General features: G+C 38.5%; 1 protein-coding gene across 1 annotated transcript in view; it reads left to right on the forward strand.

Annotated features, from left to right (window-relative positions):
- Window positions 1-22,870, forward strand: part of Ano5 (anoctamin 5) — a 62,554-nt gene extending 39,684 nt beyond the window's left edge. Inside the window, exons 12-21 of the mRNA XM_055608345.1 lie at window positions 188-339; window positions 3,386-3,460; window positions 5,293-5,515; window positions 7,093-7,262; window positions 8,219-8,316; window positions 12,022-12,152; window positions 13,623-13,828; window positions 15,598-15,776; window positions 17,871-17,976; window positions 22,018-22,870. Of these exons, the coding sequence (XP_055464320.1) occupies window positions 188-339; window positions 3,386-3,460; window positions 5,293-5,515; window positions 7,093-7,262; window positions 8,219-8,316; window positions 12,022-12,152; window positions 13,623-13,828; window positions 15,598-15,776; window positions 17,871-17,976; window positions 22,018-22,239 (1,562 nt within the window). The 3' untranslated portion in view covers window positions 22,240-22,870. The remainder of the gene's footprint in view (window positions 1-187; window positions 340-3,385; window positions 3,461-5,292; window positions 5,516-7,092; window positions 7,263-8,218; window positions 8,317-12,021; window positions 12,153-13,622; window positions 13,829-15,597; window positions 15,777-17,870; window positions 17,977-22,017) is intronic.
- The last annotated feature ends 990 nt before the right edge of the window (window positions 22,871-23,860 follow it).

A 23,860-nucleotide genomic window follows, 5' to 3' on the forward strand; every position in this document is an offset into this window, starting at 1 on the left:
TCTGGAACCACAGTTAACGGTGGCCGTGAACTCAGAGCTAGGAGCTGGGGACTGAGCTTGAATTCTCTGCTAGAGCAGCAGGACCTCTGAGCTGCAAGTCGCCCCTCCAGCCCCGAGGATTGCTGTCTTGCTACTTTTGTTTGTCTGTTTGTTGATGGCTCCACCCTGATGCTTGCCTCCCCTAAAGTCACACTGTTTCTGGAGTTTTGGAAACAGCGACAAGCCAGGCTTGAGTACGAATGGGATCTGGTGGACTTTGAAGAAGAGCATCAGCAGCTCCAGCTACGGCCCGAGTTCGAAGCTATGTGTAAACATAAGAAGATGAATTCTGTGACAAAGGTACAGTAGACACGGAACAGTGGTTTGTGTCGGGGATCCTCTGCTATCGGTTTCCCTGGAATAGTGTTCCATCAACACAATTAATTAATTGATAATTAATTAAAATTTGAGACGTTTATATATTCATGTATATGAAAGTTTCACACACATTTACAAAGAGAAGGTTATAGTTAAACCCATGGGTAGACTGGCCATCCAACATTGCATTTTCACCCCACAGACAACATTTTCTCACAGGCATCCACACACCTTCCTGTCAGTAGATTATTTTTGAAGCAAATACAATGTATCAGAATATGAAATGTGTGATTTTACTACTAGAAGAGTAAAAAGGAAATGGAAGCTAGTGTGTATAGAAATGAGATGTGTTAAACTTAAACACTTGTGTTACGAGAATGGATTTAAAAGTAATGACTTTATTTTATCAAATGTCTCTTTATATCGTGCTTTTACATTGATTACCATGGGAAAGTCACTTCATTGGAGGTGATAAAGGTCTAGGTTTTCACATCTTTAACCATCAAATTGGCCATGTATTCTTGATTAACACATTACACTTCCTGTAAACTCACTATTCTCATGTGAAGGTAGAACATTCTTTTCCTTCAGAGGACAGCGTGTTGGCAGCATAAGTTAGGAGCCCCTAAGTTCTATGAGAAAGGGGATACGCTACCTCAGATCTCAGATCTTCTGTACAATCCTCCCTTTCTTGAGGGCACCATTGCAAGAGGACTTCCAAGACTCTTTTCATACTTTAGGAATTAGCCAAATATCTTTTTTAAATTTAAAATTATTTTTTTATTTAGAAATAAATAATAGGGGCTGGAGAAATGGCTCAGTGGTTAAGAGCAATGTCTTGTTCTTTCAAGGGACCCGGGTTCAATTCCCAGCACCTACATGGCAGCTTACAACTGTCTGTAATGCCAGTTCCAAGGGATCTGATACCTTCACACTAATGCACATAAAATTAAATAAATTTTAAAAAAATTTAAAAAAGAGATAAATAATAGTAAATTATGTCAAAATTAAACAACTGCAATCTCCTACAAAGATGTAGAAGGTGTGAAGCTTAGGCTTTAAGTAGGTACTCTAGTAAGGGAAGAAAGGACTGCATTAGACATGAACTCATTTGCTAGCTTTTTGATTGCTTTCCCCTGCCAGGACTGGCTTGACAGGTGTCAAGGGAAAAGGACATGCTCAGTCCTGATGCAACTTGAGCTGGGGTGGTTGGGAAAGGAAGCCAAATATCTTTCAAATTTTACTTCAATATCATAAAAATGTCCAGCATGTATAACACCTAGTTAATCTGGGGTGTTACATGAATTACTTTTTCTTGTTGCTGTGAAAAAATACCATTGCCAAGTGCAACTTATAGAAAGGAGAATTTAATTTTTGCTTAGGTTACAAAGCAAAAATCCATAAGGTCAGGAAATGCTTCAGCAAGAGATCACATTCATCCACACATAGAAAGCAGAGAGAAAGAGAGAGAGAGGGAAAGGGAGGGAGGGAGGGGGAGAGGGAGAGAAAAAGGAAGGGAGGAAGGGGGAGAGAGAGCGAGACCTGGAAGTAGAGCCTATAGATGCCCAAAGCCCTCTCACAGTGACGTATTTCCTCTATCAAGGCTACACTCCCTAAAGGTTCCATAACTTCTCCAAACAGTGCCAACAACTGGAGACTTGTGTTCTCATGCATAAGCCTTTGGGAGACCTTTCTTTCTTTCTTTCTTTCTTTCTTTCTTTCTTTCTTTCTTTCTTTCTTTCTTCCTTCCTTCCTTCCTTCCTTCCTTCCTTCCTTCCTTCCTTCCTTCCTTCCTTTCTTTCTTTCTTTCTTTCTTTCTTTCTTTCTTCTTTTTGCTTTTCTGAGATGGTTTCTCTGTGTAGCCTTGGCTGTCCTGGAGTTGCTTTGTGGTCTCAAACTCACAGAGATCCACTTGCCTCTGCCTCTCTGCGTGTTGGGAATATAGGCTTGCACCACTGTGCCCAGCTAGACAAATTTTACTGAAGCCAGTTGTTCAGAAAAGACAGTGCATAGAATAATAACACAATGTGTGAGTTTCTTCGTTCCTATTTTCATAGTATAAAAAGACAACAGAGGCAGACCACTTGGTTTCACCCAAAATTAACAGAATAAAAGATGCTGTTTATATTTGTACTTCATGAACAAGAAGTGTGTGTAGACTCTCCCTGATTCACTCACTTCATTTAGCTCTAACAAAATTGAAATTAAGAAGGAGAAATTTTTCATTTCTGGCAATAGATTTTAATCACACTAAGAACTCTCACATGTGAGTCTGCATTGATGGTACATGTGGACACGGACACACACACACACACACACACACACACAAACTGGGTACAAACAGAGGATCCCACATGCACACAGTTATACATGTACACATTCATGCACAGCCTGCATCTCTATGAAGGACTTCGAAGCCTTCTCAGCTCAGGGTATGTTCTGTAGCTATTGTGCAACCTGAAAATCATAAGCCTGGAATCTTATATTTTATAGAACTCCATGGTTTTGCATGTCTCCTGACAGCTCTTCTTCACTGAATAACAACATTCATAAATAGATGTTTGACTATGACTCAGAATGCTATTTGATCCAATTATTATGTTGTATATTAAAGCCTGTGATGATGGAGGTAGAAGAGGCTGACCTGCTTAGTTTTGGGTAATAAAACACGGACTTCACACACAGTAAAGCAAGTAGGGAACATTTCAGATGGAATTAAATTGTACCTTGTCATATTTCAGTGATAAGCTTTGCACTGTGTCTCTCCTCTGTTAGGCCCTGGGGGGCCACTGCAACCCATCACTTAAGAAGTAGTTTGCCTCAATCAAGTCTTTCATGTCAGGTAGAATGTCACTTCAGAATCTGATGGTCTTTTCTTCAAGGGAAGGCGCCACTTTTTGTGGACTATGTAATGAGAGAGCCCTTTATGAGGGCTCTCCCTTCAATGTACTCCTTGATTTTTCTACCGCCATTTGGACTCTCAACTATGAGGACAAAGTGCTACTTTGTTATTTCTCTAATATTACAGGAGATGGAGCCACATATGCCTCTGTGCAATCGCATCCCATGGTACTTTGTGTCGGGGACCACAGTGACCTTCTGGGTAAGCACCATTTTAGACTATTTTACCACTTCTATAGAACATAGTCATCCGTGGACCACAGTCATCTCTATAGCTATGTCTGCATCAGCTTTTTGATCATTCCTGCAATGCCCCATTCTTCCTACATTGGCTATACCTTTTGCGCAAAGCATGCCATAATTTACATGTTTTTTCTAATACTGAAATTTGTAGAAACATATAGAGGCAGAGTCCTTTTCTGTCATTGACTGATACCTTGACACCAAATCACATTCACCTTCATTGCTGTCTCTGGTTAGTGTTATCAATCAATATGTTATTCATTTGCCTTTATCTCCCTTCAAGTATCTATACAGGTGATCCAGCAATTAAACTATTACACTTCTTTTTCATGCTGAAATAAGCAGAATAAAATCTGAGGAAGACAAATCCTATGGTGAAGGAGTTGGTTTCTCTCCACATCTATAGTTAATATGCTTATTCAACACAAGTTCTTTTTTTTTTTTACCATTTCCTTTCTTTTCCAAAATTGTGTACCCTTCACAGTTAGCCTTTACTTGGAGAAGAGGGGTGAGGGTGTTATCCTCTGAGGAAATGCCATATTAAGGTGTAAAGAAATTAACTATTTAACTTTGGTTTACTTCTCCGGTGTATACACACTGTACTTTGTAACAGTTCTTATTAAAATATTTTTCTATCTTGAAGTTGTTTGGGATATGCTTTCTTAGCTTACATAACAACTTTTAGAAGAAAAATTAATTAAGGGGAAAAATAACCACTTCAGGATCAATTCTGAGAAATTGAGTAGGAAGCATGGTCTCAAAATTGTTGTTATGTTTTAGTTTTCTACTTATCACTCAATTTGATTTGCTTTCTCAGCTTTAGAAGAGAGTTTCCAGTTACTGAACTGATACAGAGTGATACCGCTTTGAATTACACCAAGTATACAAAATTGATGTGGGAACTGCATAACTTAAGCCTAGATCGTGTTTCGTCAGTTTTTTTCTGAAAGGGGAATTCATTCATGACCACACAGTGTCTGTTTAGGGATTATTTTTAATTTTTTTTAAAAAGTTTAAAAAATAATCTATATTTCTATAGGTAATCTAGACAAATAGATAGGTAGACAGACACACGGACAGATAGATGGACGGAGGAAGAGTAGGTAGATGATAGACAGGCGGGTAGATAGAGGATAAATGATAGATGATAGATTCATTTCAATGGCCACATCAAAACATACCAAGCCAGGATTGGGATCCAGAATGTAGCTGTCATCTGTAACCACTGCGGCCAAATGGATTAAAAAGTGAACTTAGTAGTCACCTCTCATTTTGCTATGATGAAATAACCCACAAGAATCAGCTGGAGAAAGAAGAAGTCTATTTGGGTTCCAAGCTGAAGGACATACCCCATCACAACAGAGGATGCGTGGTAATGGGAGTTTGAGGTGCTAGTCACGCTGCATCCATAGTAACAAAGCAAAGAGAGATGAATGCTTATACTCAGCATGCTTTCTCCTTTTTATGCTGCCCAGTTTCCAGGCCCATAGAGCTGTGACACTCACAGTTAAGATGGGTCTTTCCACTTCAGGTACCTTAATCTACACACAAACATGTCCAGAGGCTTTGTCTCCTGTCAAGCTGACAGTATTTTCCACCACAGTGGGTAACGGTTCTCCCTGTTTCATATTTAACCCATAGCCACCAAATGGTTTCTCTTTAAGACATCTGCTTTGACCTGGCTTATCTGTTGCCTCTATGGTAAGAGGAGTCACCTTGCCTGAAGAGTTGCTAGGCAATATAACAAAACAGGAAAATAGCACATCCAGTGAGTCTCGATTTTCCCCTCAGATGGCTCTCCTCCTCAGCAGCATGGTGTCCATCATCATCTATCGCCTGTCAGCCTTTGCCAGTTTCGCCAGCTTCATGGAAAGTGAAGCCACCCTGCAGAGCGTGAAGAGCTTCTTCACCCCGCAGCTGGCCACCTCTCTCTCTGGATCATGCCTGAACTGCATTGTCATCTTGATCTTGAATTTTTTTTATGAAAAGATATCTGCATGGATTACAAAAATGGGTAAGCTGGCCAAATTATGAGAGTGATTTACACACAGGTTTTAGCCAAGACTACACAAACAACTTTGAACCTTCTCCCAGGGAGTTGTTTTCTGAAGGGATCAATTTTCAGGATGTTTTGTGCTCTCAGTAGATCCACACCTAATTTTTAAGAGTTCCTGAAGACCTACATTCAGTCATTTCATAACAGAAGCAAAGAAAACTGTCAAAAAGAGTTCAAGACTCCTTGGCCATTTTGAGGGCTCTTAACTCAACTTTCCCTGGGTGGAATTAGCTGAATCCTAATCAGAATCTTCACTGTACTAAAAACATGGGATGATCTGATTGTGCATGTTCTGTTCTTGGAAGGTATTTGCTTCTGGAAATCATTCTTAAAAAAAAAAAAAAACTTAAAAAGAGAACAGTGCATTCATTCCTCCTACATGACTCTAAAACATAGTGCCTCCCTGTTTAGGTAGCATCTGCTAAAACTAAGATTATGTTATTGTTAAACTTTTAAAATTTCTCCTGAAGTGGAAAGGTGGTGGAGTCAAAGGTGAAGCAAGGTTTTAAGTAAGAAATGCTGCTGCTATTCCCATCTTGGACAAGTTAGAGATAGACAAGACAAGCCTCTTAGCAGCCAAGGGCATCCTTCTCACAGCACTCCTTGCTGCCCCTCCCATTTCCTATGCTCATTCTGATGCTCCACACAGAGGCAGGAAGAGCACTGAATAAGCACTGGTTGGAAACAGTCCTTGCCTCATCTTCAAATTTTGAGTTCTCAGCCAAGTTCACATTCTCTGCGCAAGAGTAGATAAACTGCTTTTAAAGACACCAAGAAGTCAAAGCTTTCATCAGTGAAAATCATCCTTGTGGTCCTATCTGAGACATTTTTAATGAATAGATTAGAGCTTCAGCAAAATGGAAGCTATCTGTGTCCTTAGAATAATGTGTTCTACTCCTGAAAGTGTGATGGTCTGGGCCAGCTGTTCTACTGGGAAATTACCAACTGACTAAAGAAAGTGTGTTCCCCTACTCTTTGAGATCACAATGCTCTGGCAGGCATTGGAGAGAATTTAATTTTTTTTTTTATCTTTAGAACTTGCTAAATTAACCATGATTACATTTTAAGTAAAGGAAGAGAAAGCACGTGCTAACTCTGCTAGCATTTTCAGCCATAGTTTAGTTCAAGAGATGAAAGTACAATGTAGTTAGAAACCATTTTAGCCCTTGATATAAGCTATCCTGGTTTCAACCTGCTTGACCGTGGGCAAAGGAGAAAAAAGCATGGTGTGCTTTTGTTTTTGTTTTTGTTTTTGTAGTGTCTAGCAGTGATAGGGACAGGTACTTCCAGTCTTGCAGGCATTCAAATCTCACATTCAGACTGTCTTATACCTAGAGTAATCCCCACCCATGAAATGTAGTGCTGATTCCTAAGCAACACAACATGACCAACAGAAAGCCAGCACAAACACACAGCTTTTTTATATTGGGTAACTAAAGCGTTTTCACATAGTTTTTAATGATATGATTAGCTATCCACTTCTAAGTATAGCATTCAAGGAAAATGCATTTATCCTTCATGGTTATTATTGGCAGAAATTCCTCGAACTTACCAGGAGTATGAGACCAGCCTCACTCTGAAGATGTTCCTTTTCCAGTTTGTGAATTATTACTCAGCTTGCTTCTATGTGGCCTTCTTTAAAGGGAAGTTAGTGGGATATCCTGGGAAGTACACATATATGTTTGGCATATGGAGAAGTGAAGAGGTAAGAACTCTCTTTTAGGTCAGATATGTGACCTCAAATAAGTAGAGCCTTTTTCCCTAACCCAAATATTCAGAAGTCCAGACATTAACTCCATCCATTGATCAGTTTTATCATCTGTTAGATTTTTGAGTTTCCTTCGAGCAAGAATTTATATGGGATTTGTCTTGGTTTTCTTTCCTGTTGCTATGATAAAATACTCTGGCAAAAGCAACTTAAGGGAGAAATGGTTTATTTCCTGTTACTAGTAAAGAGTGCAGTCTATCATGGCAGAAAAGTCAAGGCAGCAGGAATTTGCAGCATCTGGTCATGTGGCATCCACAGTCGGAAATCAGAGAGCAATGACTGCCTGCTGCTGCTCAGCTCACTTTCTCCACTTACACAGCCCAGGGTCCCATCTAGGGAATGGTTCTGCCCACAGTGGGCAGGTCCTCTCAACTTTAATTACTAATGTAGAAATGATCATCTAGATGCATGTCCAAAGGCTCATTGCCCAGGTTATTCTACTACATTCTAACAGGATGACAATTGACACTAACCATCAAAGAGCTTATGTTTGGCAATAAAATATAGAATAAGTAGAATAGGACTTTTATTAATGAAGGCATCTGAGAAAGGGTCAAGATTCAAGAAAGGGCTCTTCTATAGACTGTTAGACAAGACCAATTGTTTTCAAACTGGTCATATGGAAATTATGCCAGGTTTCAATCCTAGCCCATACAAGAGGATTGATAATTTTCTAAGAATAAGACTTAGAAGTCTGTATCTCCAGCACAGTCCACAAATGGGTATGATGCAGCTACCCTGGTACATGGTCTATGGGATTGAACAGCTCCTGAATCCCATCATTGCCTCTCCCAACCATATTATAAATCCATACTATATCTTCTTGAGCTTCAGATATTCCAGCTGTTGCAAAAATTTGTTTCTCTGCTTTCTCCTCTCTTGTTCCTGAACAGTGTGATCCTGCAGGGTGTCTGGTGGAACTGACAACCCAACTAACCATCATCATGATTGGGAAACAGATCTTTGCAAACATCCAGGAAGCCTGTCAACCGTACGTTTGACTCACACATGGCAATATCTGACTTAAATAGCTATGCAAAAAGATGGGTATACTTATTATTGTCATGGTGTTTTCCTCAGAAAATGTCTAAAAAACAAGAGCAACTCATGTTTAATGAACAGTGTAGGAAGCCTCTGATAATAGAGGCTTTCATTTTATTTACTTAATTGCATGGTCATCACAGCTTTTTTCTTTAGTTTTATTTTCAATTGACAAATAACATTTATATGTAGTCACTTGTATATACATGGTTAATGAGTATAATGTAATGTTTCGGGACAGGCTTTTTTTTTTTTTTTTTCCTGAGGGGGTGTGTGTGTCTCACCTTGTGCTCTGGCTGGCCTGGAGCTCACAATTCACAGAGATCCATCAGCCTCTGCTTCCTGGAGTGCTGAGATTAAAGGCATGCACCTCACACCCTGTGGAGCTGTTAAGCCTCCATTTCTGCTGCTTGAGTGAAGCAGTAAAGTTTTAACCAAAGAATAAACATGTTAGTGCCCAGTAGGTTATTCTGTATGTTGCATATTATACTTCTGCAACTTAAATTTTAATATAAAATTGTATCGATTCTTTGAGCATTCCATACATTGCATGTAATTCCTACTCACCGTACACTTCCCCCTAACTACTCTTAGATCCACTCTTCTCCATCTCCCCACCCATTTCCAGCTTCCCATTCTTTCTTTTACTTCTCTTTTGCAGGGGTCCCCTGAGATCAGTTTACGCTCTAGGTGTACTCATGGGTGTGTGGCCATCCAGTAGAGGTGGTCAACCTACCAGGGGCCACAGCTTTAAAAGGAATGGACTCTCAGTCTCCAGAATCCATCAACCAAGGGTAGCAGTTCCTGACCACCCGCTCACATGCTACTTCATGCTGGAATGTTGAGTGGCTTGAACTTGTTTGCAACAGCCACAGCCGCTATGGGTTCATGAGCTCAACAGTCCTGCCATGTCCAGAAGATACAATTTCTCCCTCACCTAGTTCTTCTGACCTCTGGCTTTTACAGTCTTTCCACCCCTCTTACCAAATGACTGAGCTTTGGGATGGTACATATAATTGTTACTATAACTAAAAGTAGAACCATGGTGGGTTTTTTTTTTTTAATATTTGTGTTATCTTGTATAAGAATAGAAATGCTAGAGAACTTTGGTCATTTGTAAAAGAATTGCTCCCTCCTCCAAAAACACAACAATAATGAACACATTATAAACATATATACACATATATATGTATATATACACATATATGTGTGTATATGAATATGTATACATATATATCTCTATATATAGATATAACATTCCAGCTTATCTCATACATCAGAGGAACATTTCTACCAGTAAAATGAAATAGGATAATAAAAGCCTCAACTTGTATGGGCATTAGCACTCTTTCAGAAGCCAGAGGTTGGGATTATTTCCTATTTGTTTATGAAATTTAAAACACATTAGTGGAGAGAAATAGTGTGTTTTTGAATTGGAAGACACAATATAGGAAAACTGTCTGTTATCCCTATGGTGACACAGACATATATGTTTATTTCGACGAAAACATCAACATTGTTGTCTGTATAGACAAGCAGATTCTAAACATTATGTGGGAGGTTAAAAAACTAGATAACAAAGATGGAGGAATTACTTCATTTGATTTTAAAACTCACTACAAAATTTTGTTAATGACAAGATTATGAGATTGGTGACAGACTGGTTCTATAAATAATGGGGAGAAATAAAGATGTTGGAAATATGTAATCTGTACAAACATGACTAATTTATTCTTGACTTGGTTGCAAAATCAAACAATCAATCAATCAATCAGTCACTCTACCAATCAATAAATAAAACCAGTGAGTTTTCATTTTAGGAAAAGTTGAAGAAAATCAGACATCCATACACAAAATATAAAATTTGACTTGGGACCAACCTCACTTACTCAAAAATAGCTTCAAATAGATAATAAGCAATAAAACGATTTTAATAGAGCAGAAATAATTAGTGTAGAATTTAAGGTAATTACCTGTGCTGTGGAAATCCAGAAATCTCTATGGAAAGAAGCTCACTAAAGATTGCATGAGATTCCTAAGTGCCCTCACCTCTATCTGGCCCTGTGTGCCCTCCCATCCTTTTTCTTTCTTTCCTTTTTTTTTTTTTTTTTCCTCTTTGTGTTTGAGTTTGGATCTAAGCTATATATAAATAATTATTCCTTTCAGTACACAATTGCTTCAGCAGTCCACGTGATGATTTATTTATCTGTTGATCTTTTGCAAGTATAAACTCTGCCTCTATAGGGTCATATTTTTTTTATTTGCCTGATTAATTAACACGAAACGATGACTCTCTGGTTGTGTGTGTTTTCTTTGTAGCAGTGTGATGGTTCAAGGTATTTGATGCCTCCTTTCCTACCTGTCTGCTTATAGGGTTTGTTTGTTCTTTTGTTTTTGGTTTTGATTTTTTTTTTCAGCAATGGTTTGAAAGCTTTAGCTACTGACCCTTCTTTGTTTTCTTCATTTTTGAGTATATGTGTAGAAACACTTTTGTTTTATTATAAATTTTATCCTTTGGTTTTTTTTCGTAATCCTAGGAGGTTGCTCGGTCTTGAGTTTGCTGAGACATCTGCATGTTTTCATCTGCACTGCAGGAGTCACCATGAGGGGTGCTTGAATACCCCTTCCCTTTTGTGACAACTAAAAAATGCTTCCAGCTACGTCAAAGCCTTCCTGGCAAAATCACTCTGGCTGGGAGCCCCTGCTTTCAGTGCATAAAAATGCAGACTTTGAAATTCAGGTTTAACTTCATGTGTTATTTGGTCTCAGATATTTGGAAGGTTCTGGGGTTTTATTTTGTTTTTGCTTTTATTTATATTGGAAGCATGTAAATGTGGTTTTTTTTTTTTCTTCCACTCCAAGAACTTAGTACCTGAAGCATCCACTGCCTAGTGGCAATACATAACCACACAACCGTAACCACAGCTCAGTGCTTGTTTTATTTCATGTATTTATTTTCAGTCATACGACTTACTGGAATATGACCAAGCACATTCTCACTTAGGGTTTTATTTCAAATGTTCTTCACACTGATGAGGACATTTGCCTCTATTTTGTTGGTTGTTTTTAGTCATATTGAACTAATTTGGTTCTAGGATTATCTGTTAGAAGCAAACTTCAGAAAGTTTTTGATACCAAGTGCTTTTGTGTTTAACCTTAACTCTGCCAGCGTGTCTATTGTATTGATTAATTTGCTAGTTATAAAAAAACAGACTTATTTCTCAGAGCAATTCAACACTGCCGTAATCTGCTTTATGTGGTTTGGAACTTAGTTGTTAGTGTATTGGAATATATAAGTGTCTCTGCTTTTCCTTTCATTTTCTGTTACACTCGACAATTTCTTATTTCTGCAAATGTTTTCTGAGCATCTCAGAGGCATGTAGATTGGCCATTGCCCCTGGCCCTGACCACCTCCTTCATATGCTCTATCTACCTGTGTTTGAATGAGCACAGCTCTTGTCAGCAGGTGGAGTGGAAGCTACTTGCCTTCTCCATACCTCTATGTGTGGCAAAAGCAATGTTAGGTTCTCATGTGAAATTAATCTTTGATTATGCTAGCTTAAGACGCTTAGATCTTCTTCTGACAGTTTCCAGACTCAACACACTGGCTCTCTGACTTCTTTCTTCACATGTCAACCTTTATCATTTCTGGCAGCTTGATTTTTAATTGGTGGAGACGCCGAAGAGCCCGAACCCACTCTGAGAAACTGTACAGTCGTTGGGAGCAAGATAATGACCTTCAGGTTTTTGGGAGCCTTGGGCTGTTCTATGAGTACTTGGAAACAGGTAATTTCCAATCATGGTTCTGAGGCAGCATCAGCACTAATAAAAGGAATACTTTTCATCACTTGCAATTTTTTTGTCTTATATATGATAGATGTTTGATATTATTGAATGGAAAAGATGAATGAATGAACGGGTGGGTGGGTGAATGGATGGATGGATATATGGATAGATGGCAGATAAATGAATGGTAGTAGATATATGAATATTGGAAGATGTATTGATAGATGGATATGTGATTTTATGTATGTGTAGGTGGGCGGTAGATGGCTTGACAGGTGGATAGATGAATCAATGACAGAAACACACATATTTATTTATGGTGGATGGGATAAAGATGGATGGATGAATGGGTGGATGGATTGATGGTGGAGAGATGTATGGATAACAGGTGAATATAAATACAGATGTCAGGAATAGATAGATATGGATAGCAGAATTGATGAAAGAAAATAGATGTATATATGTATATATATATATATATATATATATATATATATATGGATGGATGGAAGAACAACTGGATAGATGGATGAATGGATAGGTAGAGAAAAAGGTTCAGTTTTTCTTTGTTCCAGTGATTGAACAAGACACACTGAGGTGAGATGTTGGAGAATTAGTGCTTAGGCTGTTTGTATAGTCTGCCAATAGCATTTTTGCTACCCAACATCCCCTGCTTTTTCTGAAGCTAAAGAGAGTAGTTTATATATTTATTATAAAAATCATGGTGCAACAAAAAAGATGTTCTGAAAACCATTAAGTGATTAATATCTATTAGATATACTATATATTTATCTTGAAATCTGTCAGTGTGAAAGAGAACATTTTTATCCTTCAAGATAAACCATTATCATAGTGTACTTTATGTTGTATGGAATTAGTTTGGTAATACTGTGTATGTTGTAGTACAAAGAGATGGCATTCTTGTTTTATGCAGTTCAGTACACAGTAGGCACTTCTTGCATTCTTGCTATATAAGGTGATAAAACAGTATTTTTTTCTCACTGTGTAAGTTCTGAATTAATACACACATACACACACAGGCAGGAGAGGTTAATACTGACATAAAGATGTGTAATATCATTTATAACAAAATCAGCTTCCATGTATTGAGAACCAACCAAGACTTAGTTTATACTGAGGACTCTCGCACATTCTTCTAGTAATGAGATAATTATTCATTGAACTAATTGGCTGACTGTATCTATTTTTTGTATTGATGATACTGAAGTTAAATAGATTAATTAGTTTTCTAGGTGAATATCTGAGACTACCACCTTGAAAACCCACACTGCCTCTCCCTCAGATTAGTTATTGGTTCCTTAAAAAGAACAAGAACAAGGAGGAGCAAATCGGTACTGCTAATCACTTCCTAACGAGGCAGATGGAAGGAGTTGGGGGTGCAGGCAGCAGGAACTAGCCAGAGTGGCCTTCTTTCTCTACCGTAATGATGGATGACCTGTGTCTCTTCAGTTATCCAGTTCGGCTTTGTCACACTCTTTGTGGCCTCTTTCCCCTTGGCACCCCTGTTTGCTCTCATAAACAACATTGTGGAGATCCGAGTGGATGCCTGGAAGCTCACAACTCAGTACAGGAGACCTGTCGCTGCAAAAGCTCACTCCATAGGAATCTGGCAAGACATTCTTTCTGGAATGGCCATCCTTTCTGTCGCAACTAATGTAAGCCTCCCTCCTTCCCTGGGCATTTTGCATTTTTTATCTGTGGGGATGGAGAAGTGTGAATGGCACCTGACTCGATTATCGTTGAAACCAGTTTCATCACAGTGATGGTTTGTAAGGACAAGCCTTTCTAAACATTGTTTCCTAAGGAAGAACAGTAGGAAGAAAGTAGTAGATTACATTGGATTTCAGGATGGTCTACAGATTGCACCAATCTAGGCAAAAAATCAGTGACAATGTAACATGTTTGAACAATGTAATCTAAGAGTGATTACACACACACACACATATATATATAATATAAATTTACTTCTTTTTACTTATTGTAAAATAATTTTAAAATTTAATTTCACAAATACTAATTTTATAGCCTTCATATTCACCTAAAATTATGTTTTATCAAATCAGGCTTTTACTGAGATAAACAAAAGGAGATATGTCAACTGAATATTTATGATTTATTTTAGAAAGCTTCTGTAAAGGAAATGTGATTAAAAATGTAGAGTTTAAATATGGTGGAAATATAGCAAAATGAACTGGAGCAGAGTTCCAGAAAAACCCTCTGCTGATAATGCTCTTTAAAAACTAAAACAAAACAAAACAAAAAAACCTGCCTTAAGCATGCAACTTCCTACCAAAGGAAAACTCAGAGACACAACACGTGAACAGAAGCAGTAAAAAAAATAAAACTAAAGATAGTCTTTCATTTAAAATAAAAAAAATAATTAATACAAGAATTAGTTTGTTGAAAAAACATAAACAAAACCAGACAAACAAAACCCCAAACCCATGAAAACAGTGACAGACTCCTCTGTACCAGTTTTTAAAACTCTGTTTGAAATTACCAATTGTGAGACAATAAAAATGTCAGATGTGTTCAATAAGCAACAGATGTACCAAGTGTACTCACAGCCATGGTAGTGACAGAAAAGGATTTTTAAAAACATACCCCCAAGTGCACAGGTACCAGAGTCAGGTACATGTTTTCAAGTGCACACATGTGGTCTAGAATATATAAATTATTCCTGTGACCGTCTCACTTAGGAAAAGATAGCACCCCTATATAATGAAGTTGTGGAATTACTTGTAATAAGCAACAATTAAGTGCCAACCCACACTCACTCACTTCTATAGACACTCAATACACAGACAAGAAACACAGATATACAGAGACACACAAAGAGACAGAGTCACAAATACACACACAGGCATATCCATGCATCAATATACACAGACGTATACACATATAAGCACACACGCAGGCCTCAAAAGTTTATACAGACACACACAAATACAAACAGAAACACAAAGGGAGGGATGTGAAAAAACACAGACAGACAGACACAGACAAATGAATTCTATATCTGTCTCTCTCCTAGCACAGATAAGGAAATTCTTTTTTTTTTTTTTTTAATAAATAGCTTAATTTTATTTCAGTATTGTCAAATTACTACTAAGTTAAATTTTCTTTTTCTTTTTCACTTTTTTTGAATTCTTTGTAAGAACAGTGGATATGTCTGTCAGGAACATGACCTATGCCAAGGCTGACAAGAAAGAGCATGCTTTGCAGCGCCAAACACAGATAGGTTCAATTCCTGACTTAGCTATTTTATAGTTAGGAAACCTTGCAAAATTAATCCCAGGCTACCCATGAGCCTTTGCATGTTGTAGAGTGGTGTTTGAATCATTTCATGACCATGTGATTCCCACAAGTCACACTTTGAGCACTGGGTTGGGCTCACCCTCTTTTCTCTCCCTTTGTCCCTCAGGCCTTCATTGTCGCATTCACATCTGACATCGTCCCCCGGCTAGTTTACTTCTACGCCTACTCCAAGAATTCTACAGAGCCCTTTAACGGATATGTTGATAACAGCCTGTCAGTGTTCCTGATAGCTGACTTTCCAAATTACACAGCACCCATGGAGAAGAGGGACTTCAACACTTGCAGGTCTACTTCTGTCTAGGTTTTAGCACTGTACTTTTAACGTCTTTCTCTTTTTTTGTATAATTTTTTATTAATTACAGTTTATTCACTTTGTATCCTAGCTGTAACCCCTCCCCATCACCTCCCAATCCCACCCTCTCTCTCTCTCTCATCTCCTCCCATGCCCCTTCCCTAGTCCACTGATAGGAGAGGACCTCCTCCCCTTCCATCTGACCCTAGCCTATCATCAGGACTGGCTGCATTGTCTTCTTCTGTCGCCTGGTAAGGCTGTGCCCCTCCTCAGGTGGAAATGATCAATGAGCTAGCCCCTGAATTCATGTCAGAGACAGCCCCTGTTTCCCTTACGAGAGAACCCATTTGAACACTGAACTGCCATGGGCTATATTTGTGCAGGGGTTCTAGGTTATATCCATGAATGATCCTTGGGTAGAGTATCAGTCTCAGAAAAGACCCCTAGGCCCAGATTTTTTTGTTGTTGTTGTTCTGTTCTCCTTGTGGAGCTCCAGACAAATATTTTCCTAATATTTGTCTTATAGTATAAAAGGTTTACTTGAGAACACATTTCCTGGGCTAACATCATGCATCAGTTCTGGAATTTACACATTGTATGATACCATGGGTAGAGGTCATCTTGCTTTTAGTTTCCTGTTTTTGAATTATTCTTGAAAATATTCCTCGCTATCTTGGACATGCTCCCTGGACTTCATCCATAACCTCTGTCTATCAGTTAATATGGTTAATTACTTGAATTTTATCATTCATTCTCAGACAATATGCTAAGAAATAGAGAAATAACAACATAATAATGGGACCAGTTCACTGGCCATAATTCCACTGAAAGGTTTTCTTCAGTGTAGAATGTGTGAGGTAGGATATGTGAACTGTTATTTTCACACCCAGTGTATCATGTTCTGTGGGGATCTTTATTCCATAGATATGAAAACAATTGTCAGTAACTAGATGAGTATATAATAGAGATATTCAGATGATAGATGGCTGATGGAGATAGACAAGTGGTTGGATAGATAGATACATAGCTAAATACTTAGATGAAAGATACATAGATACATAGATATAGACGTGCATGGTATTGGTAGATAAATGATAAAGACTGATAGACATAGAGATGAGAGATGATAGACACACATAGTAAAGATAGATGATAGGTATGTATGACAGATATACAATAAAGATAGATCAATTGATATATGATAAAGATAGATATATTCATAGATAGATAAACATATGGATAAAGATAATATATGATATATAAATGATAGAGATAGATGTTACAAAGAGAGAGTAGATAGATCATAAATAGAAAGTAGATGATAGGCTGATAGACATATGCACACATATGTACATACAAATGCCTTTAACATTCGTTTCAAACTCATACTAACTTCCCCCTGCGGGAATCTAACAAAGAGAAAGAAAATCATTTCAGGACAATCAGAAAAAAATCACTGATATATGGCACATTTGGATATGAAGGGATCATGGCACAGTGCTTAAGACTTGGATCCTTGTTGTCTGATTTCTTGGTTTCATCACTTTCTAAAAGCTGAACTGAGTAACTTGGTCTCTCCGGGAGAAGTTTCTCTGGTTTACCATCTCTTAGGGATGTACTATTGGTAAGTAGCGGAAGCCTGGAGCTGTGTGAAAAGGAAAAAATTCAACATTATTTTCCTGTGACCTGGTTTGTACTCAAATCTCCTAAGAAAAATAATAAAAGTTCATGCCAGCTCTCTTTATTATTAAACTTAGCTCAAATACCTGTCATCTATCTGCCATTCTATCTATCATATATATCTATATATGTCATTTATATCTATCATCTATTTACTTATATATCACAGATTACCTGTCTCATCTATCTACATGTCTGTTTATCAACCTATCATCTGTTAACTATCATTGTCTCTATCCTAGATTACCTATCTCTCCCTCATCTACCTATCATATATCTATCATAAGCCATCTCTCTCTATCCATATGTCTGCATAGGTGTGTGTGTGTGTGTGTGTGTGTGTGTGTGTGTGTGTGTTTCGTTTTGCTTTGCTGTTTCATTTTGTTTCGTTGTTTTGTGTTTTTTAGGTACAGAGATTACAGGAACCCTCCCGATCATGAGGACAAATATGCCCCTAGCATGCAGTTCTGGCATGTCCTTGCTGCCAAAATGACCTTCATCATAGTAATGGAAGTAAGCTGATCTGCACTCTCCCCATCTCTTCTGTCTCTGCCCATCTATTTTGCCCCTCCCTAAAACAGCTGTTTCTAAACACATCTGTCATGGAGAAGTTAGTATCTTCACTTTTCTTTTGAAGAGATCATTTGTTGTCATAACTTGTAACTTCTCTTTGGGAGTTTGTTACTCAGGTACAACAGGTAAAGGCACCTTGGCAACAGAAAAAAAAAAAAAGGAAATGCGTGGCAAGGTCAGAAAAAGGCTGATTTTTAGAACACACATTCCGAGGACTCTTTTAGAACCCTCTCACCCACTAGCCTTATGTTTTTACCTTTAACAGTGACCCTTATATTTACCAAAATATGACCCTGGCTGAAGATTAGTTAGCTACTAATTAAAGCTGGGATTTGTTGCCATCTGTGTATCCATCCAAAACCTCGGCCCTGCCCACTGCAGGACACTCCTTAGCTGTGTGATATTTGGACAGAAAGCTCACAAAAAAAGAACCAGCACAGAGGGAGGATGTATAAAGTTCTTTAAACAGGATCAGGGGGTGGGATAAATGTGTGGTTCTCCTGTGGGAGTACCCACAGAAAACACACGTGCAACCTGAGCACGTGCTGTTCAATCAGGGTCTCTTGGACTTTTTATTGCTATCTAGGCGACCCATTTGTGTTTACAAATCAAATGTAGTTAGCGCAGAGAGTAACCCCACACATTTCTCACTAGCTAAAATTCTGATCTCCTGAAGCAAGCGCTTTCAACTTTGAAGCTCATATTTTAGCCTCAAGCTGTGACTCTTGATGTCCTACAGTGACACGCCACACACAAGAGCACACTCTGACACTGTCTTTACATGTACATCAGCATCCTACTCCACTCCTCAAAATAATTGTAATATGTATGGATATGTAGATATACATGATTTAAGATGCTCTATAATTCCTCTTCCAAAGTACAAAATCTCAAAACAGAATCGTTTGGTGAACCGTGCATCCTTAATCTGACAAGATTTCAGTTAATCAATAGCATTTATTCATTTTCCTTAAAGTGGTTGTTGGTCAAAGAGACACTTCAGAACCTGCTAGTACTTGGTTTATTCACTAAATGATACCGATTTTGATGTTAAATCACTCTCAACTCTGAAGTAATATATTCACTAGAGTTTCATTAAGTGTTTAATCAAGGTTTACACACTACAACTTTTTTTTAAATTCTTTATTAATTACACTTTATTCACTTTGTATTCTCCCCTGTGGTTCCCTCCCTCCTCCCATCCCAATCCCTCCCTTCCTCCACCCTCTGCATGCATGCCCCTCCCCAAGTCCACTGATAGGGGAGGTCTTCTTTTCCTTCCTTCTGATCCTAGTCAATTAGGTCTCATCAGGAGTGGCTGCATTGTCTTCTTCTGTGGCCTGGTAATGCTGCTTCCCCCTCAGGGGGAGGTAATTAACAAGCAATTAAAGGCCAATCAGTTCAAATCAGAGACAGTCCCTGTTCCTATTACAATGGAACCCACTTGGATACTGAACTGCCATGGGCTACATCTGTGCAGGGGTCTTAGGTTATCTCCATGCATAGTCCTTGGTTGGAGTATCAGTCTCAGGAAAGACCCCTGTGCTCAGATTTTTTGGTTCTGTTGCTCTCCTTGTGGAGTTCCTGTCCTCTCGAGATCTTACTGTTTCCCACTTCTTTCATAAGATTCCCTGCACTCTGCCCAAAGGTTGTCCATAAGTCTCAGCATCTGCATTGATAGTCTGCATGGCATTAAAAATGGAGTACAGAGCTAAACAGAGAATTCTCAATAGAGGAATATCGAATGGCAGAGAAACACTTAAAGAAATGCTCAATGTCATTAGCCATTAGGGAAATGCAAATCAAAATGACCCTGAGATTTCACCTTACACCCATCAGAATGGCCAAGATGAAAAACTCAAGTGACAACACATGCTGGAGAGGTTGTGGAGAAAAGGGAACCCTCCCCCTTTGCTGGTGGGAATGTAAACTTGTACAACCACTCTGGAAAGCAAACTGGCTCTTTCTCAGACAACTAGGAATAGTGCTTCCTCAAGATTCAGCTATACCACTCCTAGGTATATATCCAAAGTATGCTCAAGTACACAATAAGGACATTTGCTCAAACATGTTTGTAGCAGCCTTATTTGTAATAGCCAGAAGCTGGAAACAGCCCAGATGCCCCTCAGTGGAGGAATGGATGCACAAATTTTGGTATATCTACACAATGGAATATTACTCAGCAATAAAAAACAAGGAAATCATGAACTTTACAAGGTAAATGGTGGGATCTGGAAAAGATCATCCTGAGTGAGCTGTCCCAGAAGCAGAAAGATGCACACGGTATATACTCACTCATATAGACATATAATATAGGATAAACCTACTAAAATCTGTACACCTAAAGAAACTAATCAAGAGGGAGGACTTTTGGTAAATGCTCAATTTCTATCCAGAAAGGCAAAGAGGATGGACATCAGAAAAGAGAAAAGAGGGAACAAGTTGGGAACCTGACAAAGAGGACCTCTGAAAGGCTCTGCACTACAACTTTTTTAAAGTTTTTTATTTATTACAGTTTTTTCACTTTGTATCCCCCTGTAAGCCCCTTCCTCATTCCTTCCCAATCCCACTTTCTTCCCTCTTTTCCTCCCATGCCCCTCCCCCAGTGTACTGATAGGGGAGGTCCTCCTCCCCTTCCCTCTGATCCTAGCTCTAATCACTGTCTACATTTTCTTCCTCTGTGGCCTGTAAGGCTGTTCCCTCCTCAGGAGGAGGTGACCAAAGAGCTACCAATGAGTTCATGTCACAGATAGTCCTTGTTCTCCTTACCAGTGAGCCCACTCAGACACTGAGCTGCCATGGGCAACATCTGTGCAGAGGTTCTAGGTTATGTCCATGAATGGACATTGGTTGAAGTATCAGTCTTATAATGAACTTTACAAGGTAAATGGTGGGATCTGGAAAAGATCATCCTGAGTGAGCTATCCCAGAAGCAGAAAGATGCACACAGTATATACTCACTCATATAGACATATAATATAGGATAAACCTACTGGACTCCTGGGCCCAGATTTTTTTGGTTCTGTTGCTCTCATTGTGCTGCTCCAGTCCCCTCCAGGTCTTTCTATCTCCCCTTCTTTCATAAGATTCCCTGCACTCTACCCAAAATTTGGCTATGAGTCTCAGCATCTGCTTTGATATCCTGCCGGATAGAGTCTTTCAGAGGCCCTCTGTGGTAGGCTTCTGTCTTGTTCCCTTTTTTCTCCCTCTTCTATCCAGTTTGCCTTTCTGAATGATGATTGAGCATCTTACCCAGGGTCCTCCTTCATACTAAACCTATGATATAGGATAATCATTCTAAAATCTGTTTACCTAATGAAGCTAAGCTGAACATACTATAACTTTATAAACATTAGTAATGCTTGTTTCATGCAATATTCTTTGAAAACATTTCCCTTCTTAGGGTTTATGGTCCCTCCCTTCTCTCTCATCACTCTTCCAGCCAGCAAACTGCTTCCAAAATCCCTGGGTTTGCTGCCTAAGTTTGTTGGATTTATCTTTCAGGAACTCTCTGAAGAAAAATTATGGGTGGTTTGTTTTTGAAATCTCAATTATTGAAAAATTTCCAACAAATATTACATTCATTTGTTCTGGAATTAAAAGTCTAAAGTTGTTTCCGTCAATATTTTTAACTTTAAATTTGACAATTTTAGAAATCATTTAAGACATTGCTCCATTTTTGTCCACCGTCTAATGCTGTTATAAAGTGCAGTGCCATCCAGTCAGCTTCATTATTAACGACCTGAAAATGAACAAACCTTGAGCATTCTCCCACCTGACAGTCTGAAACTTCACAAGCAAGTTATTCACTATGGGTCAACGTAGTTGTGCTGGATGATGACTGAGCCCTTTAGAGCTAAGGACACACTCAGGGGTGCAAGAACAATGTTGGTTCTCTCACGATTTCCTTTTCACATGCTTCCTGGTTGAATTCTTGATGATCCTAACAGTATCTCTGATCTTCCTTTATCTCTCTTTTAGCATGTCGTGTTTCTGTTCAAATTTTTATTGGCCTGGATGATACCGGATGTTCCAAAAGATGTTGCGGACAAAATCAAACAAGAAAAGTTAATGACTGTCAAGATTATTCATGACTTTGAGCTCAAAAAGCTGAAAGAAGACTTGAATTTTGAATGTAATGACTTCAGTACGGGTACTAAAGAAAAAGAAAGCAGACCCGTGAGCAGCAAAATCTCAGTCTAACCCCACATGAGTGGAGAAGCGGGGTACCCTTCTCTGTTCACTCTTGCCTCTGGGTTTTGGGCTGGATGCTGGAAGCCATGCATCTACTTGTTTTTCTTTCCTTCTTTTATTTTTATTTCAGCGTATTTATGGACTTTAATCAAGGCTGGCAGCGTGCTATCGGAAGAAAACACAGGCAGGCATAATCCACTGGGCTTTCCCAGGGTCTGACTTTCTGGCGTTCTGTAAACAGTTGCATGTGGGCCCATGGATTCAGAATCAGGGGAATCATGGAGTGTTGCTGCTTAGAGTGAAACCCTGGCCTGGGGAGGAGCTGCTCTGTCACTTCCTGTGGCAACTGCACATCTCTATTGTCTTCTTTTGAGTGTCTTCTGTCTCCTTCCCAACAAGAAAAACATTGTTTCAAAAAGAAAATTAGCAAACAGCCCCACCAAGTCATAAAACATGCGCTGTTGCAAAATGCACAAAAGATAGCTGAAATCAGATATCTGGGGAAGTCTCACCTATTAACAGACACTGGGTAAAAATCACAGCAGCAGTGTACCCTTGACAATGTCAGGTGAGAGTTGGCTTATGTCAGAATCCTTTCCTGGTAAAGGTAAAATTACTTTTTTCCAAGAGACAAAATGAATTTTCATAAAAGACTTCCAGGGGGCTTTAAACACAGTGTTTCCATTTTGTTGAGTTACTTCAACACCATGATGACTACAGGTTTCCAAGGAAAGATACTGTGTGAAGTCAATATGTCTTCTTATGAGTTAAAGAATGCAAGACAGTGCATAGAAGTTGACTTACTCATTTTTAAAGTGGAACTTTTAAAATTTCTCTGAAATGCTGATTTTTGTATCATGAAGCCTTTTTGAGCTCTAACCATTTGTATAAATTGGGCAGAAACTGCTTACAAAATGTGATATTCTATCTGTAAAGAAACTCCAAACTTTGTGATAAGTTTACAGTCTTTTCATGGGCTACATCACTGCTCAATGTCCAGCGCCTTCGTTCTATGCCTTTGACACATGAGAAATTGTCTAGGTGACTGTTAATTTGACATGATAGAACATTTCAGATGTCAACCTTGTCTTCTCTTAGAGAAATTACCAGTACTGTGTGCACAAAGTTTATCACCAAAAGATAATCAACCAAGTGTGAAGGTGATAGTAAGGTGGAAAAAAAAGTGTATTTGTTAAATTATCCCTTCCACATTTAGGGCTATGTGGATATGCAGCAATTCTTGTCATCAGTTCAGTTAATACAATACCACATATGTGTCTGTATGTAACTTGTCACTAGAGCGGGAGATATAGTCCAGCTGTAGAATACTCAAATCTTTAGATTTTAATTAAAATTCAGCTACAAAGGAGTATTTTCTTAAGTTACATACACACAAAGAAACTTGATCACAAGATTCTTGAAAGTAGTATTCCCTTAATGATAACACAATTTATGGCATAGTTGATATTACAGTATAAACTAACTACTGATAGCTATTGCGTATCAAAACTAGGTATTATGGATTTTATAAAAATGATAAAAGAGTTAGCATGTCACATTATTGACATTTTAATTTGTTATACACGAGGTAGATTTTGTGACTATGTTTGGGTCACTGGAAATTATTTCA

The sequence above is a fragment of the Psammomys obesus genome, unplaced genomic scaffold (assembly GCF_907164565.1).
Source record: "Psammomys obesus unplaced genomic scaffold, mPsaObe1.curated_primary_1811, whole genome shotgun sequence".
NCBI lineage: Eukaryota > Metazoa > Chordata > Mammalia > Rodentia > Muridae > Psammomys > Psammomys obesus.